The sequence below is a fragment of the Oncorhynchus mykiss genome, chromosome 5 (genome assembly GCF_057628025.1).
Source record: "Oncorhynchus mykiss isolate SJ-2025 chromosome 5, ASM5762802v1, whole genome shotgun sequence".
Taxonomy (NCBI): Eukaryota; Metazoa; Chordata; class Actinopteri; order Salmoniformes; family Salmonidae; genus Oncorhynchus; species Oncorhynchus mykiss.
Genome location: NC_143026.1, coordinates 97,132,760 through 97,149,930, shown reverse-complemented (window position 1 = coordinate 97,149,930; position 17,171 = coordinate 97,132,760). Strand labels below are relative to the sequence as shown.

Here is a 17,171-nt window from a genome sequence, read left to right as displayed (position 1 = left end):
GGAGATATGAGGCCCCCAGGACATCCAGCTGAAGGAGATATGAGGCCCCCAGGACATCCAGCTGAAGGAGATGAGGCCCCCAGGACATCAGGACATCCAGCTGAAGGAGATATGAGGCCCCCAGGACATCCAGCTGAAGAAGATATGAGGCCCCCAGGACATCCAGCTGAAGGAGATATGAGGCCCCCAGGACATCCAGTGATCAACAGTCATACATTGAGGGGAACATTATATCACTGTAACCCCTGTAGTAAAACAAAACAGGAGTTTATGATCTATGCATAGTCACTTTACCCCTACCTACATGTACAAATTAACTTGACTAACCTGTACACCCGCACATTGACTATGTACCGGTAACCCCTGTATACAGCCTCATTACTAACCAGTAGTACCCCTTGTATATAGCCTCATTATTGTTATTTTATTCTGTTACATTATTAGTATTTAATTTTTTTAAACTTTTGTTTATTAATTAAATATTTTAAATATTTCTTGAACTGCATTGTTGGTTAAGGGCTTGTAAGTAGCATTTCATGGTTAGGTCTGCTACACCTGTTGTATTCAGCATTTCATGGTTAGGTCTACTACACCGGTTGTATTCGGCATTTCATGGTTAGGCCTGCTACACCGGTTGTATTCGGCATTTCATGGTTAGATCTACTACACCTGTTGTATTCGGCATTTCATGGTTAGATCTACTACACCGGTTGTATTCGGCATTTCCTGGTTAGGTCTACTACACCGGTTCAATTCGGCATTTCCTGGTTAGGTGTACTACACCGGTTGTATTCGGCATTTCCTGGTTAGGTCTACTACACCGGTTGTATTCGGCATTTCCTGGTTAGGTCTGCTACACCGGTTCTATTCAGCCTTTCATGGTTAGGTCTACTACACCGGTTGTATTCGGCTCATGTGACATACCATTTGATTTGATTTGAGTTACACACTCAATGATAACATGCCAAACAATAATTCTCACTAAACCAGCACCCCAGGGTTCCTAAAAGTGTGACCCTCACAGCAGGGGTTGCGTTATAGGTCAGGAAGTCCCCAATCTGGTCCATAATCACTGTTGGAAGAAATTCACAAGAGGTCAGTGCATTCAAGGAATATCAAAAATTATATATTTTATTGTTTTTGAAAAAGTGTACCCATGTGCAGTATCATACCGGAGCTCCAAGTCAAGGTCCAAGAGGCTTCTAAACAGCTTCCATCCCCAAACCATGAGACTCCTGAACATCTAGTCGGATAGCTACCCAGACTATTTGCATTGCCCCACCCCCCCATCCTCCTCTTCCACGCTGCTGCTGCTACTCTCTGTTATTATCTACGCATAGTCAGTTTAATAACTCTACTTAAATGTACATATTACCTCAATTACCTCGACACCGGTGCCCCCGGACATAGCCCCCTTATTGTTATTTATGGATGCGTCACTGCAAACTTTAAGGTCTTCAATGACGTCACCATTGCCCTTGATTCTAAGCAATGTTGTGCTGCTATTTTAATTGACTTGGCCAAAGCTTTTGATACGGTAGACCATTCCATTCTTGTGGGCCGGCTAAGGAGTATTGGTGTCTCTGAGGGGTCTTTGGCCTGGTTTGCAAACTACCTCTTTCAAAGAGTGCAGTGTATAAAGTCAGAACATCTGCTGTCTCAGCCACTGCCTGTCACCAAGGGAGTTCCCCATCGCTCGATCCTAGGCCCCACACTCCTCTCAATTTACATCAACAACATAGCTCAGGCAGTAGGAAGCTCTCTCATCCACTTATATTCAGATGATACAGTCTTATACTCAGCTGGCCCCTCCCCAGACTTTGTATTAAACGCTCTACAACAAAGCTTTCTTCGTGTCCAACAAGCTTTCTCTGCCCTTAACCTTGATCTGAACACCTCCAAAACAAAGGTCATATGGTTTTGTAAGAAAAATGCCCCTCTCCCCACAGGTGTGATTACTACCTCTGAGGGTTTAGAGCTTGATGTTGTCACCCCCTGACCATAGAGAGCTGTTTATTCTCTATGTTGTTTGGGGCGCGATAGTGACTAGGGTGGGTCATCTAAGTGATTAATGGTTTATGTTGGCCTGGTATGGTTCCCAATCAGAGACAGCTGTTTATTGTTGTCTCTGATTGGGGATCATATTTAGGTAGCCATTTTCTCCATTGTGGGATCTTGACTATGTTTAGTTGCCTAGTAGCACTGTTAGCTTCACGTTTTGTGTGTGCTTTATTGTTTTGTTCGGTGAGTTTTGATTTATTAAAATATGTGGAACTCTACGCGTGCTGCGCCTTGGTCCAATCATTTCGACGAGCGTGATAGATGTAGTCACGCTCATACAAGTACTTGGGAGTATGGCTAGACGGTGCACTGTCTTTCTCTCAGCACATAACAAAGCTGCAGGCTGAAATTAAATCTAGACTTGGTTTCCTCTATCGTAATCACTCCTCTTTCACCCGAGCTGCCAAACTAACCCTGATTCAGATGACCATCCTACCCATGCTAGATTACGGAGATGTAATTTATAGATCGGCAGGTAAGGGTGCTCTCGAGCGGCCAGAGGTGGGACCAAGTCATTGTTTTACAAGTTACAAGTAAGTCCCAGATCAAAACAGGCAAGTCCGAGTCAAGACCGTCAAGTCTCAAGTCATAATGTGCTCTTAACCAAATTTAATACCATTTCATATTTTTAATAAGCGTAATAGTATATTACATTTTGCTGCGCCTCCGTCTGTAATTTTCTTCCTGTATGTTTTGCAAGTTGCAATCCGTTTTTTGTTGATACAGCGTCGTCTTTATATCCGAAAATAATACTTTGGGGTATCATCTTTCCAAGGGCTCCATCTGAATTCACTCACCGACGTTCCTCTGCACTGCCATGCACAACTTTTTCTCAGCTGGCACAATTTGATTGGCTGCTGTCCGATTCAAACTGTAATCCGTTAAATGAAGAGTTGATACGCTGCACACTTTGTTTAATAGCATCATTTTAATATTGGGGCTTGGGGAGGGTTGGGGAGGTTTGGGGAGGGTCGAGTCAAAAGGCTCAAGTCCAAGTCAAGTCACAAGTCATTGGTGTTAAAGACAGTCGAGTTGCAAGTCATCATATTTGTGACTCGAGTCCACACCTCTGGAGCGGCTAGATGTTCTTTACCATTAGGCCATCAGATTTGCCAACAATGCTTCTTAGGTTGCAAGTTCAAATCCCCGAGCTGACAAGGTACAAATCTGTCGTTCTGCCCCTGAACAGGCAGTTAACCCACTGTTCCTAGGCCGTCATTGAAAATAAGAATTTGTTCTTAACTGACTTGCCTAGTTAAATAAAGATAAAATACAAAAATTGGACATCACTGCACTCTATACTCCTCTGTAAACTGGTCATCTCTGCAAGACCCTCTGGTTGATGCTTATTTACAAAACCCTCTTAGGCCTCACTCCCCCCTAACTGAGATATCTTCTGCAGCCCTCATCCTCCACATACAACACCCGTTCTGCCAGTCACCTTCTGTTAAAGGTCCCCAAAGCACACACATCCCTGGGTCACTTTTCAGTTCGCTGCAGCTGGTGACTGGAACAAGCTGCAACAAACACTCAAACTGGACAGTTTTATCTCCATCTCTTCATTCAAAGACTCAATCATGGACTCTTACTGTCAGTTGTGGCTACTTTGCGTGATGTATTGTTGTCTCTACCTTCTTACCCTTTGTGCTGTTGTCTGTGCCCAATAATAGTTGTACCATGTTTTGTGCTGCTACCATGTTATGTTGTGTTGCTACAATGCTATGTTGTCATGTGTTGCTGCCTTGCTATGTTGTTGTCTTAGGTCTCTCTTTATGTCGTGTTGTGTTCTCTCTTGTTGTGATGTGCGTTTTGTCCTATATTTATATTGTTTGTTTTTTTAAATTAACTCCCAGGCCCCCGTCCCCGCAGGAGGCCTTTTGTTAGGCCGTCATTGTAAATAAGAATTTGTTCTTAACTGACTTGCTTAGTTAAATAAAGGCTATAGAAAATAAATAATACATTTACTGCTGCTCTTTAATGATTTGTCATTCTTATCTCTTTTGTTGTTGTTGGTATTTCCTTGAAACTGCATAGTTGGTTAAGGGCTTGTAAGTAAGCATTTCACTGTAAAGTGAAACACCTGTTGTATTCGGCACAACTGACAAATACAATTTGATTTGAAACTATTATGTAATCAATGAGTAGTAATGGTGTATGTTTTTTTTGTATAATTTAAATTTAACCAGTTTAACCAGTTAAGAACCAATTCTTATTTACAATGAAGGCCTACCCTAGCCAAACCCGGACGACGCTGGGCCAATTGTGCGCCGCCCTATGGGATTCCCAATCACGGCTGGATGTGATGCAGCCTGGATTCGAACCAGGTACTGCAGTGTCTTAGACCACTGCACCACTCGGGTTACGTACATTAGGAAAATATGCCTAATTTAAAACATGATCATGTAGACTACTTCAGCTAAAACATGCCAGGAGGTGAAGCTGTAAACTAGACTACTTACTGGAGAGAGTACCGCTGCACCGTACGCCATCTTTTAGATAGGACCCACCTAAAAAATAATGAAACACATCCAGTGTTTGTATGATACCATTAAGAGTCATCACCCTCTGATTTGCCATGAATGCAGCATTCTGTTTTGCGGCGAAATCACGGTATCATTTTAATGAAAACGTTAGTTGATGACCTTATGAGACAATTTAAATAAGGGAACGTTCTCTAAAGTTGTAGTGACGTTCGTTCAATAATTAGGCTACTTCAAGGAAACAAGGGAGGAATGAAGGATGCATGCACAATATTCTAACACGTCCCGGTGACTGGCTGTAGTCTGGCTACGTCATCTGTTTCGACGCCCTGGAAGGTTCAGCTGTCAATCACATGGGTCCAATATGGACGACCTGGTAATGCAGCAAAGCCCGTGTTAGGACTGGAGGGGGCCAGAATAGAACAAGAAAAACTTGCAAGTAAGGACAAAACTAATTGTATACATTTTGTCGTATAAATGTAGATGAAGTGAGCGACATCGTCGAGTTTATAGGACGTGAAACGCTTCTGTCCTTGCAGTTGTTATGACCTAGCGCGTTAAGTTAGTTAGCTTGGATGCAGTTAGCCGCATCGCTAAAGTAAACTCATGTATTTATGGTTAACCGAACACTAACGCTAGTATGATTACACTGCAAGTATCCAACAGTTAAGCTAAAAACAAGTGTGTGGTAACTAGTGTAGATATAACGTTGTCTTACTGTCGAAGTAAAATATAGCTAGCCAAACAGTAGCCTGCAGATCCGAACCGCTTTGCTTACAGCAGCACTACGGTCGGACATCATTCCCGTGTATATTATATAAAGACACCGCGGAGCCGGCGGTAGATAAGGCTCGGAGAAAATGTACCTCTATCCAGGGATGAGAAATACATTATACTCCGAATTGTCCAACTAGCCCAACTGTTAACGTTACACGGAGACGATTGAACGGCTGATAGCTCGTTTTCCGGACCACTGTCCTTTTTTTTTTTGTCCTCATGATAGAAGCCACAGCAGCCATCTTGGAACGGCGGTGTCAGCCAATCAGCGCCTTTGTTGTTCAACGCGACCCCATTCCATAATGGCTGCTCCTGCTAGCTTAGCACAATGACAATATCTGCTCGTTTACTTAAACGAGCAGTCGTTCAGTCTTTCCATGTAATTGGGAAAAGTCGGAGTACAACGCATTTTCAAATTTCAAATCATAGTTTATTGGTCACGTACACAGATGTGCAGATGTTATCGCAATAATGCTTGTGCCATATTGTTGTTGTTGTGTTGCTATCATGCTGTGTTGTTGTGTTGCTGCCATGCTGTGTTGTCATGTGTTGCTGCCTTGTTATGTTGTTGTCTCTCTTTATGTAGTGATGTGTCTCTCTTGTTGTGATGTGTGTTTTGTCCCATATTTACATTTTTATAATCCCAGGCCCCCGTTCCCGCAGGAGGCCTTTTTGTTGTAAATAAGAATTTATTCTTAACTGACTTGCTTAGTTAAATAAAGGTAACGTAAATAAAAGAGAACCGCAGGTGCAGCGAAATGCTTGTGTGTCTAGGTCCAACAGTGCAATAATAATACAAAAATACACATAATCCACAAAATGTAAGAAATATCAGAATGAGCAATGTCAGAGGCGGGAATATAAATATACTGAACAAAAATATAAAGGCAACAATTTAAACGATTTTACTGAGTTACAGTTCATATCAGGACATCAGTCAATTGAAATAAATTCATTAGGCCCTAATCTATGGATTTCACATGGGGGTAGGAGCGAAGCCATGGGAGGGCAAAGGCCCACCCACTGGGGAGCCAGGTCCAGCCAATCGGAATGAGTTTTTCCCCCACAAGATGGCTTTATGACAGACAGTAATACTCCTCAGTTTCATTAGGTGGCTGGTCTTAGGCGATCCTGCAGGTGAAGAAGCTGGATGTGGAGGTTCTGGGCTGGCGTGGTTACACGTGTTTATGAGGCTGGTTGGACATGCTGCCAAATTCTCGAAAAACAACATTATGGCTTATGGTAGAAAAATGAACATTAAATTCTGTGGCAACAGCTCTGTTGGACATTCATGCAGTCAACATGCAAATTGCACGCTCCCTAAAAACTTGAGACATATGTGGCATTGTGTTGTGACAAAACTGCACATTTTAGAGTGGCCTTTTGTTGCCCCCAGCACAAGGTGCATCTGTGTAATGATCATGCTCTTTTACCAGCTTCATTTTCCACACATGTCAGGTGGATGGATTATCTTGGCAAAGGAGAAATGCTCACTAACAGGGATGTAAACAAATTGGTGCACAGCATTTGAGAGAAACACGCTTTTTGTGCAATGGAAAAATTATATTTTTGTTCAGTGTGTGTGTGTGTGTAAAGACAGTATGGACATGAATAGAAAAGGTGTGTATAGCAGTAGTTACAGTGCCTTAAAGCATTTCTTCACATTTTATTGTGTTACAAAGTGAGATTAAATCTATAAACATTTTTTGAATTACATTTTTTATTTTTTAATACACATCTGATACACTAAATTGCATGAGTATTCAGACCCTTTGGGACAATTCCTTCGACCTCGTCACTTGGTTCAGGAGTAACATTTGGCTTAACAAATCAAATAAGTTACATTTCACTCTGTGTGAAATAACATGATTTTTGAATGACTGCTACATACAACACTAAGTATTGAACTTCAAGCTCAGATTCAACTACAAAGAGCAGGGAGCTTTGTGGAAGCCCCGTAAACAAGGGCAGTGATTGGTTGATGGGTAACAATGGCAAATCAGACATTGAATATATCTTTAAGCATGGCCAAGTTAATAATTATGCTGAACAAATTCTTATTTTCAATGATGGCCTAGGAACAGTGGCCCCTTGTTCAGGGGCAGAACGGCAGATTTGTACCTTGTCAGCTCGGGGATTTGATCTTGCAACCTTTCGGTTACTAGTCCAACGCTCTAACCACTAGGCTGTCTGCCGTATTAAACCTCCTGCAGCTGCAGGACAGGAATGAAACTGCTCAGGAAGGTTTCCACGATGTTACCGTTTTAAAACTGTGACAGAGTTTAATGGCTGTGATGAGAGAACTGAGGATGGATCAACAACATTGTAGCGCCTCCACAATAATGACTTAAATGAGAGAGTAAGAAGACCAATACAAAAATACAGAATAAAAACTATTCCAAAACATGCATATTTTTTTAACGAGGCAAGTCGGTTAAGAAGAAAATCTTATTTTCAATGACGGCCTAGGAACAGTGGGTTAACTGCCTGTTCAGGGGCAGGACGACAGATTTGTACCTTGTCAGCTCGGGGGATTTGAACTTGCAACCTTCCGGTTACTAGTCCAACGCTCTAACTACTAGGCTACCTGCTGGTTACTAGTCCAACGCTCTAACCACTAGGCTACCTTGCAACATGGCACTAAATACTTTAACTGACTTGCCTAGTTAAATACAAGTAACTAAATAAAGGACTTGTGTTTGGGGCAAATAAACACAACGCGTCACTGAGTAACTGCCTCCTTATTCTCAAGCCTGGCGGTGTCTGCATCATGGCGTGGGTAAGCGTGACATTGGCAAATACTGGGTCGTGTTTCAGGATTAAAATGCCAAATGTGTTTCTAACCTATTGACTCAGGAAGCTGAATACTTACGTATGTATACAGTGCCTTGACTTTCTCCACGTTTTGTTACGTTACAGGATTAAATAAAATACAAATCCTCATCAATCAACACACAATATCCCATCATGACAAAGTGAAAACAGGTTTTTAGACATGTTTGCAATAGTATTCAAAATAAAAAACGGGTACATTATTTACATACGTATTCAGACTATGAGACACAAAATGTTGCGCATATGCATCCTGTTTCCGTTGAGCATCCTTGAGATGTTTCTACAACTTGATTGGAGTCCACCTGTGGTAAATTCAATTGATTGGACATGATTTGGAAAGTCACACATCTGTCTATATAAGGTCCCACAGTTGTCAGAGCAAAAACCAAGTGATGAGGTCGAAGGAATTGTCCGTGACAGGATTGTGTCAAGGCATAGATCTGGGGAAGGGTACCAAAATATTCTGCAGCATTGAAGGTCCCCAAGAACACAGTGGCCACCATCATTCTTAAATGGAAGAAGTTTGGAACCACCAAGGCCTTTCCTAGAGCTGGCCGAACTGAGCAATCTGGGGAGAAGGGCCTTGGTCAGGGAGGTGACCAAGAACCTGATGGTCTAGAGCTCTAGAGTTCCTCTGTGGAGATGGGAGAACCTTCCAGAAGGACAACCATCTCTGCAGCACTCCACCAATCAGGCCTTTATGGTAGAGTGGCCAGTTGGAAGCCACTCCTCAGTAAAAGGCAAATGACAGCCCGCTTGGAGTTTGCCAAAAGACACCTATAAAGACTCTCAGACCATGAGAAACAAGATTCAAGAAGGAAGGTTCTCCCATCTCCATAGAGGAAATCTGGACAAAATACAGATTAAAGGGTCTGAATATTTAAGTGTGTAAATGTGATTTAATTTTTGAAATTTTTAAAAAACATTTTTAATAAATCGGAAAAAATAAAAACCAGTTTTTGCTTTAATCCATTTAGAATAAGGCTGTAACGTTAAAATAATGTGGGAGAAGTCAAGTGGTCTGTATTCTCAGTGGATGTAAAAACAGACCGTGTTTACCTGCTGTTTTGAGGTGAAGAGAAATGTTACTTTGAGAAGCTCCACAGCTCATTAGTGGTGGTGAGTTAAGACCATCAGAAACACTATCACATGGGCACATTTATAAGCCTACATTTGTGTGCAGCCCAGACCTACTTCTATGTCCTTACTCAACGTTGCCAGGAACGCTTCAAACAAAAGACAATTCATAAATTGACAACTGATAAATGAAATAAACCCAAACTTGTTTTTCACGAGTGTAGCCCAGGTTGTGAGTCTGCAAACGTGTCCCCCTCCGACAATGAGAACAGGAAGTAATAATAATAATAAATATTGAATTAATTAACAGAAATGACTGAAACCAAACAAACGTAGATTAAAAACTGCTGTATGTGAACTGTACTGTGCGCTTTAGCTTGGAAGATACGACCACATGAGGATGTTGCAGCATTATGGCTGTTTTCCTGAAGAAGTTCAATTCTGAATTCAAGTTAAATTCACTTCAGGGATGATAACATACTTTATGATTCCTTGGCCACGATGATAAGATGAAACTACTAAATATCTCTGGCTTTTGGGCAAGACAAAAGCTCATGTGCTAGTTACCCCAATTTTGTTTGCCAGATATCACGGCTCTATGTGGCTGGCATTATGCAACCGTTGACTATTATTGGCCCCCACAAAATAATAATTAAATTGTTAAAAATAGTCCTGCCCTTGTTACAAACATAGCTAGCTTGCAAACGTGTTCGCTAGCTGAGTATCGTCACCTAGGAAACAGGCGTTTAAAATGTCAAAGATAGCTAGCTAGCTGCTGATGTACTGAGGCCGTATTTGTGATGAATAATTTTGTTTCTAATTCTAGGGTTTGGTGCGGTTGCAGCCAGGAGAGAAGACGTAAATATGCCTACTCCGTATTTTACCCTGGATGCCCAACTGAGGTTCCATGACAAATGGCTGAAGATAGACTTGCAGGTAAGACCCCTACTCTCTTCACTGCCATGACACCTCTTGGCTGGAAAGCAGGCCTATTGTACAATGAAACAGTGATCGTTTTCGTTCTTTAAACATCATGTCGACACCACCTTTTTATTATTTAAAACCTTGAACATGGAGGTAGATGTGTTCATCTCTAGACAACACCCTGCAGGGGTCGCCAACCCGTCCTCCTGCAAGGCTACTGGGTGTGTAGGCCCCACACAATACACCTGATTCCAGGTTTATTCATTATGTTTGCTTTCAGTTCTCTTCTGTATTTTGGAGTAATCTAGTGAGACTGACTGTGCCTCTGATCTCAGATGGAAGATTAGCACAGTTACCCTGTGGTAGTGATGGTATTATCGAGCCAATGAATTGGACTTCCTCAACCCGTCTATTTCCAATATGTTCAAGATAAATGAAGACATTGATTCCTCAGTAATGCGGTTGTCTTACCGTGTCTGCCAGCATGTTAGGTAGGCTCATGCTGGTTTCGATCAAAGCTGCAGAACTCCAGCAGTGGGTCCACTGCAGTTTAAAGGGGATACTTCAGGATGTTGGCAATGATGCCCTTTATCTACTTCCCCAGAGTCAGATGAACTTTAACGCCATTGACGAGAAGTCTATGGGTTTCTGCCAGCGGAGTTGGCTAAATGGCCTCATTGACAAAATCCTTGAACTGTCCCTTTTAAACATTCAAGCTGACTGTGTGAAATTATGCAATGTGATGTTTGTGTTTCTTCCCGACATTTGATCTAGTATTGCACAAGTATTCCTCTAAATGCTTGTTACCCTAATTAGACTGGCAGCTCTCAATGATGTCCAAGTGGGTATCCCAAATAGCAGCCTGTTTCATATGTAGGCCCACAGGGCTCTGGTCATAAGTAGTGCACTATATAGAGAATGGGATGCTGTTTAGGACACAGGCTGAGAGTTTTCCAATTCCTTCCTGTCCGACACATGACTTGGATGTTCGTCTGCCTGGTGTCGGCCATGTTATTGACATTGGAACCTGAATCTTTGAAAGCCTGTTTTGGCTGTTAGGCCATTTTAGTCAATCGGTCTTGGATTACTTGATGAAGCAATGTGAGTAGGGTAAGCCTTTATTTCTTCACTCATTGACACATGGACTGTCAAGCAGGCAGATCAAACTGTTAGAGGATAATCTGTTTTTCCCAGACCTTCAAATGGCACGCTATTTATTCAGTAACTTCAGCAATAGATCTATCAGCCTGCTGCCCACGTTATGTCCCTGACAACATTATTCAACCTACTGCCTATTCATATTTTTTTTTATGTTTGACAGATTGTTGGTGAACCTGCTGTAGTCTGTAATATATTGGATGTTGACGAGGTCCAAATCTGGTTCTTTAAGAACAAGAGGCTTTATCAATCAGTCCAAGAATAAACCCTTTGGAAACGCTCCATGTTGCCCTCTGGCTTCAATAAAATACAGTAATACTACTGGCACCCTATTCCCCATATAGTACACTTCTATAGAACAGAGCCATATTCCCTATATAGTGGTATTACTATAGACCAGAGCCCTATTCCCTATATAGTGGTATTACTATAGACCAGAGCCCTATTCCCTATATAGTGGTATTACTATAGAACAGAGCCATATTCCCTATATAGTGGTATTACTATAGAACAGAGCCATATTCCCTATATAGTACACTTCTATAGAACAGAGCCCTATTCCACATATAGTACACTTCTATAGACCAGAGCCCTATTCCCTATATAGTACACTACTATAGAACAGAGCCCTATTCCACATATAGTACACTACTATAGACCAGAGCCCTATTCCCTATATAGTACACTACTATAGAACAGAGCCCTATTCCCCATATAGTACACTTCTATACACCAGAGCCCTATTCCCTATATAGTACACTTCTATAGACCAGAGCCCTATTCCCTATATAGTACACTTCTATAGACCAGAGCCCTATTCCCTGTATAGTACACTTCTGTTGACCAGAGCCCTATTCCCTGTATAGTACACTACTGTTGACCAGAGCCCTATTCCCTATATAGTACACTTCTATAGACCAGAGCCCTATTCCCTATATAGTGCACTACTGTTGACCTGGGCGCCCTATTCCTTGGCTAGGCCGTTGTTGTTCTGACTGTTTCGTGTGGGTATGTTTTGAAAGGAACAGTATAAACTCTAAGTTGATGTGTTTTCCTGTGGCAGCGAGTGTTCTCTCCAGAAGGGCTGAGTGAGATGTGGAATGAGATGGTGAAGGATGAAGAGATCACTTTCAATGGAGAAGAATCGGCTCACCCAGGTAGGAGCTACAATACCCATCTACCCTGTACCTTTTCATGACAACAATACCCCTGAACCTTTTAAATATATTAGTATATATATTAGTATTAGTATATTATTATTAAAAAAAAAACATTCTTTTTTTTTCTATATATAAATATATATATTTATTTATAATAATGACAATTGCAACAATACTGAATGAACACTTATTTTAACTCAATATAATACATCAATAAAATCTATTTAGTCTCAAATAAATAATGAAACATGTTCAATTTGGTTTAAATAATGCAAAAACAAAGTGTTGGAGAAAAAAGTAAAAGTGCAATATGTGCCATGTAAACGTTTAAATTCCTTGCTCAGAACATATGAAAGCTGTTCCATATACCCTGTTAAGAAGTTTTAGGTTGTAGTTATTATAGGACTATATTTTAGAGAAACAACAAATGTCCGTACATATAAGTGTCTTATATCGGCTGAAAGCTTAAATTCTTGTTAATATAACTGCACTGTCCAATTTACAGTAGCTGTTACTGCAAACAAATGCCATGCTATTGTTTGAGGAGAGCTCCTAACAACAAAACACTTTTTTTTCACTGCGATGGGTTTGATAAATTCACCTCTGAAGGTAAAATGTGTACTTACATTCTGAAATCTTGCTCTGATTAATCATCCAAAGGGTCCCAGAGATAACATGAAGTGTCATTTTGTTAGATAAAATCTTTTCATATCCTAAAAAGGTCCATATAGAATGTGCAATCAATTTTTTTCCCACTTGTTCAATTTGCAAAGAAAGGAATCTGTGAAAATCTCACCCTAAACGTTGTTTCAACCAGTCAAATCACGTTCGTATGTATTCCTCAGAAATCCTAGAACGTAACCAGACTTCGCTATATCATTAGGGGTGTAGTATATCCTATAGGACACCAAATATGGTCAGAGAGCGACGCCCTTATGGCACGCCAATGGTGTGGCCGGTCTTCATTTGATCGACTGTATCTTTGTCAAATAAGCACCAATTGGGGTCAAACGAAGCTAGCTAGATAGCCAATGAGCTGGGCTTTACGGCAGTATCCAGAAACCCTGTATCTGTTGTAAAACGTAGCTACTAACCTTGTGCAACAGCACGCCTTTTCCTTTTGGACAAAAATTATAGTATTTTTGAAGTTGCAAGCCTGAAACCTTGAACAGACTGCTGACACCCTGTGGAAGCCATAGGAAAGGCATCCAGGGGTCCATCTATTTGACAATATGACCTTTCTCATGCATCTTCTAAGAGGATGTTATCTCTCTCTCAAAAAATTGGGTTTTTATTTGTATTTTCTCCTACCGTATCTATTGTGTTATTCTCCTACATTTATTTTAACATTTCTATAAACTGCAAAGTGTTTTCTTTCCAATGGTACCAGTTATATGCATATCCTGGCTCCAGGGCCTGAGCAACAGGCAGTTTACTTTGGGCACGTCATTCAGACAGGAAGTGGAGAAGAAAGGGGTCTAGCCCTATCATCCCCCGTTTGGTGAAGTAGGCTGTGATTCGATGATAAATTAACAGGCACCGCATTGATTATATGCAACCCAGGACAGGCTAGATAACTACACATGGTTGATGATATTACTAATTTAACTAGTGACTGTGAAGATTGATTGTTTTTTATAAGATAAGTTTAATGCTAGCTAGCACCTTACCGTGGCTCCTTGCTGCACTCACATAACAGGTAGTCAGCCTGGAATGCAATGTAATCGGCCATGATCTGTCTAATTGGTGTCCAAAAATGCAGATTACCGAGTGTTATGAAAACTTGAAATTGGCCCTAATTAATCGGCCATTCCGACACACTCGCATTCACTCACTCACTCACACAATATGTGAACACACTGTGAATTACTTGAGTTGCTCTTGCCCTCATACTTATGGTCCCTGATCTGTTGACCATTGAAAAATGAAAATTGCTAGTATAATTCTAGGAAAAATACTGTGAAAAATATTTGAAATATGAATGAAACTTAAATAATTAATTTGCACTTACTGTGTTTGCTACTTTATTTGTTATCGTTTATGACTCTGGATTGCAGGAAATGGCAGTTACAGGTGTTCAAAAACAAACATTTTTCAAATCTGGGAGTCCAAAGCATCACTCATCAGCACCACCTTGTTAAAGAAGCCAAGATGTATTGTTTGCTTAGGAGCTAGGATGCCAGAAGGCCACCCCTCATAGCCTGGTTCCTCTCTAGGTTTCTTCCTAGGTTCTGGCCTTTCTAGGGAGTTTTTCCTAGCCACCGTGCTACTACACCTGCATTGCTTGCTGTTGGGGGTTTTAGGCTGGGTTTCTGTACAGCACTTTGTGACATCAGCTGATGTAAGAAGGGCTTTATAAATACATTTGGTTTGATGCTAGGAGATAAATGTGATGGTTCTGTAATGCTGTGTATGTTTGTCTCCTCCCTCCAGAAGACTGCACTGATTGCTTCGGTACTCAGAAGAAGGATGAATCCAACGATAAAGAGAAGAAGGAAGAGGAGGAAGTGTCGACATCTGTCCATCACTCTATCATCGAGACATGGGACTGGGGGCGGCAGCCAGGTGGGTGTTTATTCAACTCCCGGACAGAGCTGAGTAGGAGTAAACACGTTCTCTGTAAATGGTGACTTGACTTATGGTTGCAAAAGGTCCGAAACTTTCCAGTACATTTCTGGAATTTTTCCATGTGAAGTTAAGCCTGTGAATCTTGGGATTTTTGCTTAAATTCATTTTTTAAAAGTTATCTTATAACAGTGAGCCTTTATTTGTGGGATACACATAAGGCAATTCTAGGTCTTGTAGCATATTGTGGTTAAACTATCCACAATTCATTGGAATTGCAACCCTCTGCATGCACAGTGCATTCCTCCATCACATGCACAGCTGATTCTCAAGATCTTACACACTAACGAGATGCTGTTGAGCCCACACTACTACACTGTCTGAGCCAAGGACTACATGCTTTCTGGTAAGTTTTCATTACAATACTGGGTGGGGGAATATATTTTATATGACATACATGATTTGTTGTTAACTAGTAAATAGTAGCCTGCAGCAAAGTGTGTTTAAATAATTTCTAACTTGTTAACAATTTCTTCTAGTTCATTTTTGCTACCATGTGGATTTTAGCTTACTTGAGCCTGCTAACTGAGGAGTGTTAATTCACCTGTTTCCATACATATTTAATTTTAAAGCATTTATTTTACAAAGGAGTTATTTAATCTAATCCAACTATTTATTTGTACATGGAATTGTATGTGTTTAGTTTTTTACTCATTTTTCTATAATCTTTACAGGAAAATGCCACGTGCACATCTGATGTGTGGAGACATTTCACTGCAGCTAATGTAGAAGGAAAAGCTGTGTACATTTGCAAATACTGTGCCAAATCATATGTGAAGAATGCAACAAAGATGCAGAGTCATCTGGCCAAGTGCATAAAGTTCCCTCAGCGCTGACAACAAGCAACCTCTGACAAAAGCCCCTCTACTTCCATTTGAGGTGTAAATGATGAATTAGACACCTTATCGACAGCAACAGCTCATGGTCCTCCTGTTTATGACTCAATGGAGAAACGTAGTCAGAGAAATGCTGATGAATGTCTTGTTCGAGCTGTGTATGCAACTGGTTCACCTCTGATGTTCAGAGGCAATGTGTATTGGAAGAGATTTCTGAATGTTCTTCGCCCAGCATACACCCCTCCAACCAGACATGCTTTATCTACTCATTTGCTAGATGCAGAGTTCAAAAAAGTTCAAGTGAAGGTCAAGCATATTGTATTGCAATCATCTCTGATGGGTGGTCGAATGTTCATGGGCAAGGAATAATTAACTACATCTCCACCCCTCAACCGGTATTCTACAAGAGCACAGACACAAGGGACAACAGACACACCGGTCTCTACATTGCAGATGAGCTGAAGGCAGTCATCAATAACCTTGGACCACAGAAGGTATTTACACTGGTGACAGACAATGCTGCGAACATGAAGGCTGCTTGGTCTAAAGTGGAGGAGTCCTACCCTCACATCACACCCATTGGCTGTGCTGCTCATGCATTGAATCTGCTCCTCAAGGACCTCATGCCACTGAAAACAATGGATACACTACAAGAGAGCCAAGGAAATGGTTAGGTATGAGAAGGGTCATCAATCTACCTCACCAAGCAAAGTGAGAAGAATAAGATCACCACATTGAAGCTGCCCAGCAACACCCGTTGGGGTGGTGTTGTCATCGTGTTTGACAGTCTCCTGGAGGGGAAGGAGTCTCTCCAAGAAATGGCCATATCACAGTCTGCCGATATGGACAGCCCCATCAAGAGGATCCTCCTGGATGGTGTATTTTGGAAGAGAGTGGTAAGCAGTCTGAAACTCCTGAAACCTATAGCAGTAGCCATTACACGGAATGAGGGAGGCAATGCCATCCTGTCTGATGTTCAAACTCTGCTTGCAGATGTAAGATAATAAATCCGTACTGCCCTGCCCACTTCACTGTTGCTCCAAGCAGAGCAAACGGCAGTTCTGAAATGCATCAAAAAGCGTGAAGACTTCTGCCAGAAGCCCAAACACGTCACAGCGTACATGTTGGACCCCAAGTATGCTGGCAAGAGCATCCTGTCTGGTGCAGAGATCAACAAGGCCTATGGTGTCATCACTACCGTGTCTCCCCACCTTGGCCTGGATGAGGGCAAGGTTCTT

At 41.4% G+C, this 17,171-nt stretch overlaps 1 protein-coding gene and 1 long non-coding RNA gene across 23 annotated transcripts in view; one reads left to right on the top strand and one right to left on the bottom strand.

The window, feature by feature from the left end:
- Positions 1–983: 983 nt before the first annotated feature.
- On the bottom strand, positions 984–5,529 carry LOC118964707 (uncharacterized). Its single transcript, XR_005051931.2, has 3 exons — positions 5,408–5,529; positions 4,521–4,568; positions 984–1,072 (listed from the first exon to the last, which is right to left on the bottom strand). It is a non-coding gene; the product is annotated as an uncharacterized LOC118964707 (long non-coding RNA).
- herc2 (HECT and RLD domain containing E3 ubiquitin protein ligase 2) overlaps positions 4,807–17,171 on the top strand; it is a 228,445-nt gene continuing 216,080 nt past the window's right edge. For 20 of the 22 annotated variants that reach the window (XM_090236518.1, XM_090236516.1, XM_090236507.1 and 17 more), the window contains exons 1-4: positions 4,807–4,980; positions 10,057–10,166; positions 12,376–12,469; positions 14,906–15,037. In XM_090236518.1, the coding sequence (XP_090092644.1) occupies positions 10,095–10,166; positions 12,376–12,469; positions 14,906–15,037 (298 nt within the window). In that variant the 5' untranslated portion in view covers positions 4,807–4,980; positions 10,057–10,094. The remainder of the gene's footprint in view (positions 4,981–10,056; positions 10,167–12,375; positions 12,470–14,905; positions 15,038–17,171) is intronic. The other 2 variants (XM_090236517.1, XM_090236505.1) reach the window with 1 other exon arrangement.